The sequence below is a fragment of the Anguilla rostrata genome, chromosome 18 (assembly GCF_018555375.3).
Source record: "Anguilla rostrata isolate EN2019 chromosome 18, ASM1855537v3, whole genome shotgun sequence".
Lineage (NCBI taxonomy): Eukaryota > Metazoa > Chordata > Actinopteri > Anguilliformes > Anguillidae > Anguilla > Anguilla rostrata.
The window spans coordinates 13,630,667-13,645,420 of NC_057950.1; the positions used below are offsets into that span (position 1 = coordinate 13,630,667).

The 14,754-nt window shown below is 52.5% G+C and overlaps 1 protein-coding gene across 1 annotated transcript in view; it reads left to right on the forward strand.

Annotated features, from left to right (window-relative positions):
• lrpprc (leucine-rich pentatricopeptide repeat containing) overlaps nt 1-14,754 on the forward strand; it is a 47,858-nt gene that overhangs the window by 5,453 nt on the left and 27,651 nt on the right. The window contains exons 12-22 of the mRNA XM_064316625.1: nt 4,281-4,399; nt 4,778-4,871; nt 5,507-5,576; nt 7,876-7,903; nt 9,794-9,851; nt 11,267-11,373; nt 11,607-11,684; nt 12,188-12,241; nt 12,414-12,527; nt 12,791-12,921; nt 13,356-13,441. Coding sequence (XP_064172695.1) covers nt 4,281-4,399; nt 4,778-4,871; nt 5,507-5,576; nt 7,876-7,903; nt 9,794-9,851; nt 11,267-11,373; nt 11,607-11,684; nt 12,188-12,241; nt 12,414-12,527; nt 12,791-12,921; nt 13,356-13,441 — 939 coding nt within the window. The remainder of the gene's footprint in view (nt 1-4,280; nt 4,400-4,777; nt 4,872-5,506; nt 5,577-7,875; nt 7,904-9,793; nt 9,852-11,266; nt 11,374-11,606; nt 11,685-12,187; nt 12,242-12,413; nt 12,528-12,790; nt 12,922-13,355; nt 13,442-14,754) is intronic.

Genomic DNA, 14,754 nt, shown 5'->3' on the forward strand with positions numbered 1-14,754 from the left:
CACATCTATTCATTCAATTCAGGAAATGAAAAAAATTTAATAAAAAAAATAAATAATAATATTTAATTGTGAAACATTTAGGCCTCTCCTTCAAAATAGTAAAACTATTTCTGGCTCTGTAATCATTATTTGCATGTTTTAAAAGTTACAATAAGAAAATGAGACTACATCTAATTAATTTGACATTGTATTATATATTTTAACTGTTGATTTGAATTTTATGTAAACCTTAGGGTGATGCTGCAGCTGTGTGTGGTTGTGCCAGTAGTGTGTTTGTATTTGGATTTGATAGAGTAGGAGAGTGATTAGTGCATGACACAGAGGAGTCCTGTCCGTACAGCACTGGGCTTGGCCTCTCTCCAGTGAAGCGGCTTTTGTCCTTGTGAAATATTGATGGGGGGCAGAGGTCTGATGGGGGCTAAGAGTTGGGATGAAAGGGTACGTGATCTTGCCCCTCTCCCCTCTTCCCTGGGGATCTCCGGAACAGATCTCATTGGAGAGGAGAAACCCATCCACAGTAATGGCCACTTAGTAATGGGGCCATTGGGGCAACAAAAACAAGCCCCTAGTAAAAACCACGGTCGCTTTTGGTGGCATTTGCTCAGTATTTGGGCAGAACGGGGCAGAAGGGAGGTGGTTGGTTTCGCTGCGTCCCAGTGCAGATGGATGTTTAGTTTTGTTTGTCCAGGCGTGGGTGGGTATTTCACGGTTGCCGTGGTCACGGGGGGGGGCTGACCACCTTCAATCTGCCCTGAGGCGGGAGGCTGGCGCGGGCCCCGTGGGGGCCAGGGGCCGACGCCCGTGGGGCGGCAGGGACGGGACGGTTGGAGGAGGGGCGGGGCCCTCCGGCTAAAAGGCGATCGGTCGTCACGGTACACTGGCCAGCCTGTCCGCGTCTGCGTCTCCGCGTTGCCCCTGGAGACCGGGGTGTGAGCTCGGCACTGCAGGGGCGTGCAGGACTCAGATCACATCTCTCACTTTTATTTCAGTCTGAGAATGAAACGACAGATACCTGACCCTGATAAACTTTTTATTTAATCACGCAAAAGTATGGTTATTTCTGTAAAGAAGGGGTAGAATTGACATGATGATAAGGAAAGATGGCCGGCTCTTCTGAGCTGTACCAAGACCCTGCAAAATCTGCTTTATTTATTCATTTTGTTGCTTGTGTTGCATTTAGGATGACTGAACATCAGATATGCAGAACGTATCTGACTGAGAGCATTGTAGGGTGTGTGTTTTTGGCATTTTCTGTGTGCGTAGGCCTGTAAGTGCACGCGTGTACCACGAGCCCTGGTGTCACGAGGATAAGTATCAATATAACCTGGACTTATTAAACATTTATCCAAAAAAAAATCACATTGGAGCCAGAGATGCTGGATTTGAATTTTTGACGAGGACGGGCTTTTTGTGGCCCGATAGCGGGACCCCATGTGGCGGGGGGGGGGGACCGGGACCGCCAGGTTAGGCCGGAACCAGCCGGTCCGAACACGTTCCTTTTACCCACGCGACAACTCGCCGTTCGCCAAAATAAAAACTTCCCTCACTCCTACACTTGTTTCCCTCGCCCGTCCTCAGATATAAGCACTTATAAAAAATGCAGGCGCTCCTTCCGTAGGTGGGGGGCACGCTGGCTAGCGGAGGTTGTGTGGGGAGGGGGGGGGGTGCGGAGGTGGGGGGGTGGGGTAATGGTGTTCCGGGGCAGGCCGGTGAAGGTGATGTGACAAATGGGGAGTGACTTGATTTCATGTAAATGCGAGCGCTCTGGGGGAGGTCACTTTAGATTACCCGCTCCGCCGTACACCGCATGCAATATTCAGCGCTGTGTCATTTTTCCACAGGTGGCCCTGGCAGGCAGACGGGGGGGGGTTTGGGAAACTTTGCATCCTGATGCGGGCGGGCGGGGGGGTGAAGCATATGCCGCTTTGCCGCTGCAGCCTGGAGCGCGGCGGAGTTGTCGTCATCCGTCGGGCGTCCAGCCGCCCTGATTGGTTGTGACACGCGGCGAACGCGGCTTCGCGGGGCCCTTCCTCTTCCTCACTGGGAAGAGGTTTTTATGCTGAGGTGTGGTGCGGTGGATAAGTGGAACTTCCTGAGAAAGACCCCCCCACCCCCCCAATAACTTTAGCCGTTCTCATCAGCAGTGAGTTATTAAATCCATATCCCCTGTCATTCTTAGCAGTGAGTGATTACATGTATGACTCCTGTCAGAGAGAGAGAGAGAGATGGAAACATCTAGAATGAAGTCGCTCTGAGGACATGGGGAGCCTTTTTCTTTCGTCCTTTCCCCATGTTCTTCTTTCTTCTCTCCTCCTCTCCCTCCTTCCCCTGTTCCTCCGTTCTCTCCCCTGACTCTCTGTCCCCGGTGAGAGCCTCTGGACACGGTGGTGAGGGATGGGTTCTGGTACAGGTACAGGTACAGGTGCTGGTAGAGCTGGCTTCCCTAACCCGTGCGGCTGTGCGTGACCTCACCTGTAACTGGCTTAACAAGTCGAGGTTCGATCCGAGACCTGCGTTGTACCTTGAGCAAGGTATACGATTGTTCGTATATCCAGCTGTATAATGGATACATGTAATGCTATGTGTTGTATCGCTCGGATAAGAGCGCTGCAATGCCGTAATGTAAAATACCCATCAGGGCTGTGGGAAGCACTGGGTACAATGAGGGGTCTGTGAGCAGTGACTGCTCCTCTCCACCCAGCTGAGATCGCATTGTTACATGTGCACGGCTAAAAGCGCGGATGCATGATTTCAGCAACAGCTGAAAGACTTCGCTTTAAACGGATTACTGCTCCTACGAGCACTTCTACGTTTGTGGTGAAAGTGCGTTTGCCAGGCAACTTTGCCTGGAAGGTAAATTTCAGGCAAAATGGACACAGGGATAGGTCTGTGCGTTCGCTTCTAACAACAGGAACAAAATCCATTTGTATATTAGCGAGACTTCCCGAGAAGTGCGCAGCCTATAAACGAAAACGGTCTTCAGCCTTGCCCGGTAACGAGGCTCGCGCCCGCGCGCGGACGGCCCAGAAGTGCTGACTGGCGAAGCGGGCGCTCACACGTGATCCCGTGTTTGTGCGGGCCGGGCGGTCCATTGACACGTCCATTGACATGTTCTATATCCGTCTGGGTGCACCGGGATGGGAAATGGATAATGGATTATTTAACAGGAAAGCAGGTGCTCTTCTTTCACAAATAAAGAGGGGAAAAAAGCAGAATAAACCAATGGGCTCCATTGAGGAGAAAGCCCTTGATGGCCGGTTTACTTTTCTTGAGAGCAGCGGGTTTATTGAGGTGTGAGGGGAGGGTGAATGGGTACCGGGGGCCATTGAAAGAGAGATGGAGAGGGGGGGAACGGGGGTGGATGGGGGCGGCGGGATCGGTCCTGCCGGTGCTCCTGAGCACGCTCCGCCTGCCTAATGCTCTCGCTCTCCACCTGACGGCCGCTCCGCCCGGCGGCTTCAGCGGCAGATAAAAGCGGCCTCATCTTTTATTCAGGCGGGGTGATTTAGCCAGGTGAGCCTTTCAGAGGGTCCCTGAAGTACCGCCGTTCGGGGGCCCCGGGCCGCTCCCGGCGCACAGGAAGTGCATCCCTCGCGCGCGCCGCTCGGGGACCGTCTCCGGCGCGTTTGGCGGTGGGGGACGGGCGCTGCACGCGCGTGCCGTGACTCTTGTGCCGCCCAGCGAATGTGTCACCGTTCCGCACGCGCCCGGCACGCGCCCCCCCGAGGGGTCCCCAGGGCGGTGTGGGTGCCAGGGCAGAGGGTGGGTGGGTATGGAGCCCTGGGCCACGGAGGTGAAGGGCTGTCCAGGGGGCACACCTCCCCAAACCCCCCCCACCCCCCCACTCTAACACTTAACAGCCACACGCACCTCCAGGCTCCTATTACACACAGTCTGTGAGAAGACATCTGGTACTCACGATTTCATCATGGATGAATCGAGGGCGTGCGGCTGAGCGTTTCGAACGGTGCACACGCTGTCCTGTGAGGAAGGGGGAGGGGTTTAGGGGTCACATGGGCTCGCTGACCGCCGTGTGACCCTCAGCAGGGCAGGTAGAAGAGCAGAGAGATGGAGAGGTCAGGTTGAGGATGACAGACGGAGGGCGGGGTTGTGGAGGAATAGAGCGATCGGGAGATCAGGGAGAGGTGGAATGGAGGGATGGGACAGTAGATGAATACCCAGGTGGAGAGGTGAAGCAGGATGGGCAGGTGGTGGTCAGAACGGTGTGGCGGCTGAGGTGTGGGTGTGGTTTTGATTTCTGTCTTTCTGCTCTTGCACAGGAGCTGTGGAGGTCCTGAAGAACATGCAGGACTTGGAAGTGCTGGCTGATTTAGACACCTACTACACCTACTTCCTGCCCTGCTTCAGCAGCCTGGACAGCGCCAGCTCCGCCCTCAAGGTACACCTGTGTGTTGTGTTGGGTGGTGTTGCGTTTTGTCTAGGCGTGCATGTGCGCTTGTGTTCGTTCCTGTGTTTTGTATTTGTTACTATCGCTGTGTGAGTATGAATGCGTGTGTGAGTGTGTGTGTATTCCTGGGTGCGTTTTATATTTATCACTCTTTATGTCTTTGTTTAGTGTGTATTTGTAATGTGTGTAAATGGCGTGTTATGTCCTCTGTAGGAAGCTGTGTAAATGCTGTGTAAATGCTGTGTAAATGCTGTGTCCCCTGTAGGAAGCTGTGTAAATGCTGTGTAAATGGTGTGTAAATGCTGTGTCCTCTGTAGGAAGCTGTGTAAATGGTGTGTAAATGCTGTGTAAACGCTGTGTCCTCTGTAGGAAGCTGGCTGCGCTGTGGACACAGAGAGCTTCATCGCAGCGCAGCTGCGTGCTGAGGCTGTGAAAGGGAACCTGGCGGAGGTGCACGCTCTGTGTGAGTCCTCAAATTAGGAACGCCCCCTGTACTGTAACATACCCCCAGGCTCTTTTAACAGGACAGCCTAGCTTGGGTCCGCTCATATTTCCTGTTCCTCCAGGGATGTGTTGGTCAGCTGACTGATGCAGGGGATTATGGGTATGCGCAGGAGGAATTCTGGTTTCTCTTCCTCTGCTAAATCACTCAATGGATTAACATCTAACTGAATGAATCGTTTTCTCTCAAAGCTCATTTTGGCTGGGGCCTAAGAGTCCCACGTCTCCCATGATGCACCTGTGGCATTCGCATACGAAAGCGTGTCCAGTGCATTCATTGATAGTTTTAATGCCTTCACTGCTACTAATTATTATTATTACTTGAGCACCTTCCCCTTTTGCCCGATGTCACCATTTGTTTCAGTAAAAAAAAAAAAGATTGTTATTATTGCTGCTGTCTTAAATTTTCATTAATTAATTTAATACATTCTGCAGAATACCTGGGTGCCATTCAGGGTGACGTGCCCTTTTATCACTTTGATCTCCTGATGCTAAAATGGTCTCTGCACAGCCCTGAGACCTGGGGCGAGCCGGGTGTGGGATGCATGCATGAACACTCTCTCTCTCTCTCTCTCTCTCTCTCTCTCCCCTCCGCAGTGTCCTCTCCTTCTGTTCCGCCCATTGATTTGATTGCCTTCCGAGGGAGCCTGATTCTGGCATTCAAAGCGTGAGTCCCTCCTCAGCCGTCTGCCACATCCAGCGCGTCTGGATCGACGAGTGCATTCAGGCTCACAGAGGCGCCGGCCTGCTTCTCAGTGCACTTCTGTACTGTTTGTTTATTTTGTGTGTGTGTGTGCACGTGTGCATGTGTGCACGTGTGTGCGTGTGCGTGTGTGTGTGTGGCGTGTGTATGGTGTGCTGGGAAGGCCTTAAGCACTAGCTGGCAGGCATGTGCATGTTTATTAATTTGATATGCAAATATGGCCCTGAGATTGAATACTGGACTGGCTGTTCCCTGCTTTCCCCAGCATATGTTCCCAGCACTTTCAGGCGGGAATGATAATAATATCATGCGATTGAATTATTCCTTAATTTATGCTGGGTTCTCAGGCTGTCCACTGTGAATATTTATGAGCAATATTTATGAATTTATCCCTTTTTCCCAGTTTTTTTTTCTCTTCCTGTTTATCATATTCAAGCATACAGATCCTGGTTGTCAGCAGTCATTAGTGATCTTGGGGTGGAATATTCAAAGGGGATGTTTTCTCATGGTTCCTAGCTGGTCAGGTCAGGAGGGCCTGTATGCACGTGTGTGTGTGTGTGTGTCACTCGTGTGTGTGTGTGTGTGTGTGTGTGTGTTTGGGGCTTGTCTCACAGTCCTGCTTTACCTCATGCATATTCACACCATGTAGCGCCAGTAGTATTCTCCCTGGAGCCAAGGGGTAGAGATGCTAATGGTGTCGCTCCACGCAGACCTGCCTGCGGCCTGCCCCTGTACTCCAGTCTGCCCCTGGTGGTGGGTGGAAATATTACCGCCCCTGCCCCCCTTAAGGAAGCTCTAAGCTTGGACCCATGCACTTTGCATTGTTGACATTTCTGTGTCAATTTACCCTCTACCACGAGCACCTGGGCCCCATCAAATGCATTGTGGGAAGTTTAATCTTTGGTGGCGTGTGAGAAATGGATGAATTCAACTTCATATGGATATTATTTATTTATTTTGCAGAAATATTTAGATGTTTTATTTTTACTACCAAATCATACGACATCCTATTTACTGTAGTGCTAGTTTGATCTGGTTTTTTTGCGTGGTACGAACCACAAGTATTCCAACGACCCGCGTTTAGCAGTGAGCCCCTCGTGTGATGTAACCTGATCTCTGGGGAAGAGGAAGATGATGACCGAGGCGGCGGCGACGACGATGATGATGGCGGCGGTGATAAAGAGTACGGTGGCGGTGATGTCTGTAAGTGGGTGTGATTTAAATCGCAGCCCCGATGGCTCTAATGAAGTGCCTCTTCACCCCCGGCCCGGTCGATGCTCTCCTAATCAGACCGGGGTGCGCTTTGCCTTAAACATACGCAGAGGGCTGTTGACTCAGGCGCCGGCTGTCAGGGCTGTAATTGGGGTTGTCACTTGGGCGGCTGCGGCGTCGGCGTCGTGTCACTCCTCTCAATGACCCGCTCCTGTCAGGCGCAAGGTCAGGGGATAATTTCATCCTTAAATCCTTTTTTTTTTTTTTGTGTGTGCGTGCGCGCGCCCCCCCCTCCCCACTCTTGACAAGCTGAAAAATAAAAATGTTGTAGGGAAAATTTGGCAGCCGACAAGCTGTGTGTGTGTGTGTGTGGGAAATGGAGAGCGACAGAGACATCGGCAACTATTAGAAATTTTTTTTTTTCATCTGCATTTTTCAGTTTATTTATGTTCATCTTTCTCTGGTGCAATTTGTGTAGCAAAAAGGTTGACAGGGTATCATTTGTTAACACAGATTCCCCCCCCCCCACCTCCATTTTTAAGCATGCACCTGTGGCTCTGCAATTCTGTAATTGATGTGGGTGGATTTGTGGCAGGTATTCAATCCTGCTACTTTGGACTCTCCTTAACTCTGACTGACAAATTAACGTCCGCTGTGCCTTCTCCTCTCAGTTTGAATTGGCCGCTGATGGATCGGTGAAAACAAAATTTCTGTTCCAGGAACAGAAACCTTTGATTGGTTCCTTGCAGTTAAAGGCAAATCGCACTGCAGTAGGATTAAAGAGATATGACATACGTACAGCATCCACTAGCCAGACATGTCGCTGTATATCATACAAATATATCATACATGTCAATAATGTGGTCATATGCATGTTACTTTGCTGTGACATTTAAAGTGAATTGACGCAGAAATGTGCTGTGTGCTTTGTGAGGAATGGTGATGGTGGCGGCGGATTCTGCGTGCTGATTGGCTCACTGTCACTACACTCTGCATTTCTGCGCTGTATGCGTCAGACTGCTCATTCCTTGTGCTCTGCTGCCCCCTGCAGGTCCAAAGACGTGGACAGCATGGCCAAGGTGAGTGGGCGTCGGCAGGGGGTGAATGCTCTTGGGTGGTGTTCAGATGAAGCTGGAGGGGATGAGCAAATCTCTATTTGGGGACACCTTAGAATCCATCTATTAACACTGGAGGGTTTTTGAGACTAACGCCAGGGTTCTTAAATTTCTGGAGAATGTAATATTCTGAGTTTAATAATCTTTTATGATGCAGTCATGATTCGCATTGGACTGTGTCATTTACAATGTGAATATATATATATATAGATATATATATATATATATATATCTAATACTTTTGCTTATGTGGTCAGGTCCAGTTAATTGATATAAAGGGGCCCCTGTTATATCTGCTAGACTGATGACAGGAACAATCACACTGGCATCACCGCACAGTGAAAATGTAGGCGCCTCCTTTCACCTGACTGAGGATCAGAGACAGTGCAGATCTGCATTAATGTAAAATCACCTGAACAGTAAGTCAGGGAGGCATGTGACCGCGCGTTTCCTGTAACCCTGGCAACAGCCGCACGGGCGGCGGCGGCGGTGGCGTTCCGTGCCCTGCTGATGGAACGGGTCCTGTCACGGCCCGCGATTACGCACAGACACGCTCAGATCGGCCCCCTCTTTCACGCCGGCGTCCTGGGGCCACTCTCAGTGTGAACAGTGAGAGTGAACCGAAACTGACAGGCCTGCTGGAACAGAATCACTTTCGTAATGGGGCCTCCATTCAGTGTTCACTATTTGCACATTTCATTTACTCTTGCGCTTAAAAATTCTCCAGCCAGAGTTTTTATTTTTTATTTTTTTATTTTTTCAGATTGTGGTGGAGGACAAACATCTATTAAATGTGTTCTCTAGTTCTGTGGTCACGGTGCATTAAATTATACACTGTTATTACTTTATTATTATTTTATAACAACAAATGGAACATTTTACGGCTGTGTTGTGGTGTGTATGTGTAAGAGTGAGGTGGTGGGGGGGCTATGTTGGGGCAGGTGAGGTGTGTAGTGGTGTTGTATGTAAGAGAGAGAGGTGGTGGAGGGGGCTATGTTGGGGCAGGTGAGGTGTGTAGTGGTGTTGTATGTAAGAGAGAGAGGTGGTGGAGGGGGCTATGTTGGGGCAGGTGAGGTGTGTAGTGGTGTTGTATGTAAGAGAGAGAGGTGGTGGGGAGGCTGTTTTTGGGACAGGTGAGCAGACATAGGGGAGTGAGAGAGGGACAGTGAGTAAGTTTGAATCTGACAAAGAGAACGAATTATCCCATCAGCATATTTAATCTTTTTTTAACTTCTTCCATCTTTTCTTTCTCTCCCCCTCTCTTCCCCTCCTGCCCCATCCTTTTTGCAAACTGACACATCATAAAGTGCGTCACGCACTGCGGAGTGTAATTTTATACTCGGTTATCAGTCATCGGCAGGTGCGCTCAGCTCTACCGCAGACCCTGCCGTGTGCCATTCTGTGTTCCTGTGGATGCATTGACATAGAGCCGGAATGGCGGCAGGCAGTGAGGGAAAAGAGGGGCCCGGGACCCAGTAATCAGCTGGAGAGTGTGAAGTGAGGAATGAAGGAACGCAGACATGCCCCCCCCACCCCCCACCATGCTGACTGTTGAGTGTGCTGAACTGTAGCGATGCGTTTAGGCCTTTAAAGACCTGACGGAGGGTCTGAAGGATGTGCTTTATGCCAGTGCGGTGGGCGTACGTGCGTGCGTGTGTGTGTGTGTCTAGCTCGCGCTGTGGTGTGTGGGTGGGCGCGGCGGTGTGCGTGCGACGTTGCGCGTCGTGCTGGTGTGCAGTTGCCGGCGTGCTGCTGTCGCAGCTGCCGCGTGCGTGCGGTGTGGTGCGCCGGCGGCGGCGTGTGTGCGTGCGTGTGCGTGTGCAGGGGAGTCATAACTTGCTCTTCTTGTTGCAGATTACAGAGCTGCTGTTCCGAGACCCGCGGTACTGCCGGGAGTCCAGCAACCCAGCCGGTACGGCTGCCTCTAGTTTCATTTCATAGGGAGTCCTCTGTCTCAGTCTTTTCCTGGTTCTCCTTTTGCTGTCGTAAAGTGTGTGTGTGTGTGTATGTGTGCGCGTGTACATGCATGTACCCATGTTTGCATCCTGAATTTGTATGCGTGTGTGTGTACTTACTCCTGAGTGTGTGAGTGCGTGCGTGTGTCTCAGCCCGCCGTCCCCGATCCCCCCTGACCGGTCCGGTGTGCTCACTGGACGGCGGGAGCCGGTGGGGGAGTTGGCGGCTCTGGGCTCATGTCACCCACGCTGCTGAGGGAAAGTGACACTCGGTGCGTTGGAGCGGGTCGCGTTTGTGCTGAACACGCAGTGTATCTGTGAGCACCGTGACCGTGTCAGGCCCCCCCCCCCCCCCTCTCCCCGCTCTCTCCACGCTGGTGTTTTGGCGGGTGGGGGGAGACAGAGACGGTCTCCGTGTCACATCCTGTTTCCCGCTGCAGGCCGCACACGTGCGCTGAGCTGTCAGCCTGTCCTGGGACAGATTACTGCTCCCTTCACTCAGCGTGGAGCCAGCTTCTGTCAGCAGCACACACACTCACACACATTGCACACACACTCACACACTGCACACACACGCACACACACACACTCACACACTGCACACACACTCACACACTGCACACACGCACACTGCACACACTCACACACCACACACTGCACACACGCACACTGCACACACACTCCACACGCACATGCACACGCACACGCACACACACACACACTGCACCCACCCACCCACCACACCCACACACTGCACTCCACACACTGCACACACGCACACTGCACACACACTCGCACACGCCACACGCACACACACACACTGCACCCACCACCACCACCACACACCTCGCACACCACACGCACACACACACAACTGCACCCACCCACCACCTCACACCACTCCACACTGCACCCCCGCGCGCACACACACACACACACACACACTGCACCCACGCACGCACACATACACACACACTGCACCCACCCACCCACACACACACATGTACACACTCACACGCCCATGTCATCACCCTGATGTTCCAATGCCCAATCTTGTGTTCTAACTGTGAGCTGACGCTGAGAATAATGTGTGTGTGTGTGTATTGTATGTGTGTGAGAGTGTTTGTGTGTCTGTCTGTGTCTTGGTGTGTCTCTTTCTTTGTCTCTCCACAATGGAGTGCGTTTATATACGAGAGAATGGATATGTATATATGGTATTGTGTGATAAAAGTTTACTTGTGTGGGTGTGGTGTTTGATATGTACTAGGTTTAGTTTAAGTGTGTGTTGTTTAATGGATACGTTTAGCTGTTAGTGTGTCATTTGATGTGTAAGTGTAACTGTGAGATTCTAACACCCCTCCTCTTCCTGCAGAGAATGTGTCCTTCTTCCTCTATAACCTCGTTGAGGCGCTGAGTGTGTCAGAGATTCAGGCCCAGGAGGAGAAGCTGAGGCAGTACTTCCACCAGCTGAAGAGCATGGTACAACACACAAACGCACACGCACAAACACGCACACTCGCTCACAAACACAAACACACACTTACTTGTCCCGTCAGGGAACCTGTCACATTCACATTTTTGGTGTATACCATGCACTCATATCCAAAGAAACGTACACAGCTTACACTCTTTACGTACAGTTCATTGGGAAAGGGGAGGGTTCCTGTGTTAGTTGCTCAGGGAAACTTCATCTCCCATGTTCCCCTCCACAGGGCATCACCATCCCAGTCCGCTTCTACAGAGGAATCCGCAGCCAGCTCACATCCTCCCACGTGCCAGAGCTGATTAAGGTGAGTCTGTGTCTCTTTCTGTGTGTGTGTGTGTGTGTGTGTGTGTGTGTGTGTTGGTGTGAATGTATGATTGCATATGTGTACCCCCTTAAACACATATGCAATCATACACACACACACACACACACACACGTGCAGGTGTGTGTGTGTGTGTGGGCGTGCGCGTGCGTGTGTGTGTCCGCGCATGTGTGTGCAAGCGTATGTGTGTGTTGTGGTATGTGTGTGTGCGCCTGTGGTGTGTGTCCGCGCATGTGTGTGCAAGCGTATGTGTGTGTTGTGGTGTGTGTATGTGTGTGTTGTGGTGTGTGTATGTGTGTTGTGGTATGTGTGTGTGTGCCTGTGGTGTGTGTGCGCGCCTGTGTGTGCAAGCGTATGTGTGTGCCTGTGGTGTGTGTGCAAGCGTATGTGTGTGTTGTGGTGTGTGTGTGTGCATGGTGTTCTGGGGGATGGGTGTGTTATCTCTCTGTTCTAGCGTTTCTCATTATTCTGTTGTTTCCTTGCAGGACGTGATCGCCCTGGTCGATAACAAAGAAGTGCTCGGCTCAGACATGCCAAGAGTGAGTGTGCTGTTCAGAGCTGTGTGGATCTGCTCATATTTCCACGAGTGTTTAGTGTGAGAAAGTGTGTGTGTGTGTGCGTGCGTGTGTGTGTGTGTCTACGTGTGTATGAGCGTGCGTGTGTGTGTGTGTATGCGCCTGCGCGTGTGTAACTGCTCTGTGCTGCTCTCAGATCGTGGGTGAGAGGGTGCCGTTTTTGGAGAAGAAGCTGCAGGAAGTGAAGGCGGCGGGCGAGCCTGTGGGCCCCGTCCTGAAGCAGCTGATCGTTTCCCTCTGCGCCGAGGAGGTACGGCCCCTCCCCTCCCTCCGTTAGCCCCGCCCACACCTGTCCATCAGCACAAGTCTGTTTCTCTCTGCACTTTTCCATTGAATCCCAGTGCACTGAGCCGCAAGTGTCTTCCTGTAGAGTAAGGACTAGTGTGGGGGCAGTAGTGGGGTACGATGGGGAGGGCTGGGTGTGCTTGTACAGTTCTGGGGTGTGCTTTTGGGGTGGGGGCGGGGGTGGAGTCCGCGTGCTCCCTCCTTCACTCCTCCTCTACTTCCTGTCAGAACCTGAGCCGAGCCCTGGAGCTGAAGATGGAGCACGAGGCCGACATGGCCGTCGAGGGCTACGCCGTGCTCATCAACCTGTGCTGTCGCCACGACAACGTGGAGGAGGCGCTCAACCTGAAGAGAGAGCTGTGAGTGGTGACACCGGCACGCAGGGCCACGTGACGCGGTCTGAAATGGGGGGGGGGGGCAGTTAATGTTTAATGCGGAGGGGGGCTGGGACGGGATGAGGGGCGACGTTAATGCAGGGCCCGCCCCGCCCAGCCCCGCCCCGTCCCGCTCAGCCCCGCCGCGGTACGGCCGACCGTGATGCGCTACGCTCACCTCCCATCTCACACCCCGCCACTCATTCTCAGAGCGAGGCTGAGGGGGCGGGGCCAGCGGAGAGGCTGAGGACAGGTGCTCTTTGCTCCTGAGAGCTGCTCACCTGTTAATGCAGAGATACTCACATACACACGCACACACACGCATGCACACACACATGCTTGCACACGCACACTCACGCTCACACACTCTCACACTCATAAATACCTATTTTCTTCCCCTCTTTCTCTCCATCTTCCAGGAGCCGGAAGGACTCGTCCGTGGCCCTGGATACCAGCAAGTACCAGGCGCTGGTCAAGGTTCTGTCCAAGCACGGCAAGCTGGAGGGTGAGTGGGCGGGGTGACCTATCCCAGGGGGCAGTGGGGCAGAGGAGGCCTGCGCCAGTGTGCGGCGCACGGCGGTAAACAGCGGAGCATGCTCGCTGGGCCCAGGGTGCGGTTTCCTGTGTCTGTGTCCTGGGGAGACGGTCAGCAGTGTCAAGCGTGAAGTGCACTGCAGGGCAGGGCAGGGTCAAGGGTCAAAGGGCAACAACCCTGGTCCCCACCCCCCCAGTCCTTCTCAAAGCAGTATAATTTCACCAATATTTTAACCTTTTAAGGTATGAAGTATAATCATAAACATGTGAACTGAAAATTCTAATGCTGATGTAACACTCTGATAACTGGAAACAATGGAGTTCCAGAACACTAACTCGGAATTTTGAAAAAAACATTCCAACAAAAACCTACTCTTCAAAGAATTAGGTATGAGAACATATTTGACATTTGGATGTCTTGACAGTACTAGCTTTCCAGGTTATATCCATGTGGGAATGAAACTTCTCTTGGGGTTTTAATCGGGTTCCTTCAGTGGCTGCGGCTGTATGTTCAGACTGCTGCGTGCCATCACGGTGTCAGGGGCACATTCCAGTGTGGGAGTGCAGGAGCAGTGCATTATGGGTGCTGCGCTCAGAGCGGCGCATTCCTCCGCGTGTCTGGAGGAAATGGGACGGGCCTGGCGGGGGGCCGTCATTAAGTACAGGTTATCTGGATTCCCCAGCGCGCCTCTGCAGCCACACAAGACCGAACGCCATTAGGAAAAAAAAACGCTTCCTTTGTTTTTCACTCTCGGTGACAGTGTTAACGCGCTTGTCCGGCTTGCGAGATGCGCTTCTCGTCGCCCCCTTTCTTCTCCCTCCCTCCCTCCCTCTCTCCCTCTCTCCCGGACGCGGGCTGTCTCTGCGGCGGCTGCGGCTAGCGCCCGCTGCTAGCGCGCTGAAATTACAGGACTCTGGCGCACTCTGACGGAATTACAGAAATCCGTGCTGATGCTAATGGTGTATCATGTCCGGGAGAGTGGCGGAGCGCCGGGCGTGGGAATTAGCATGTGAACGGAGGCAGAGCCGGCGGTGCGCGGCGCGGCCGCCATTAGCCCGGCTGACTGCGCAGGCTTGTCATCCGCATTAGCACAGCCCGCTGCTCCTGCGTCGCCCCGGCGACCGGCGACCAGCCCGCCCGTCCGCCTTGAAGATCATGACTTGTGGCACGGCCGCTCAGCGGCTCCTAGCTAATGGCTTTGTTGTTTTTCTCTCCCCCCCATTCCTCCCTTCATTCTTTTTTTTTTCTTCTTATTTTACCGTTGTGAAGAAGTGTGCAGGTCC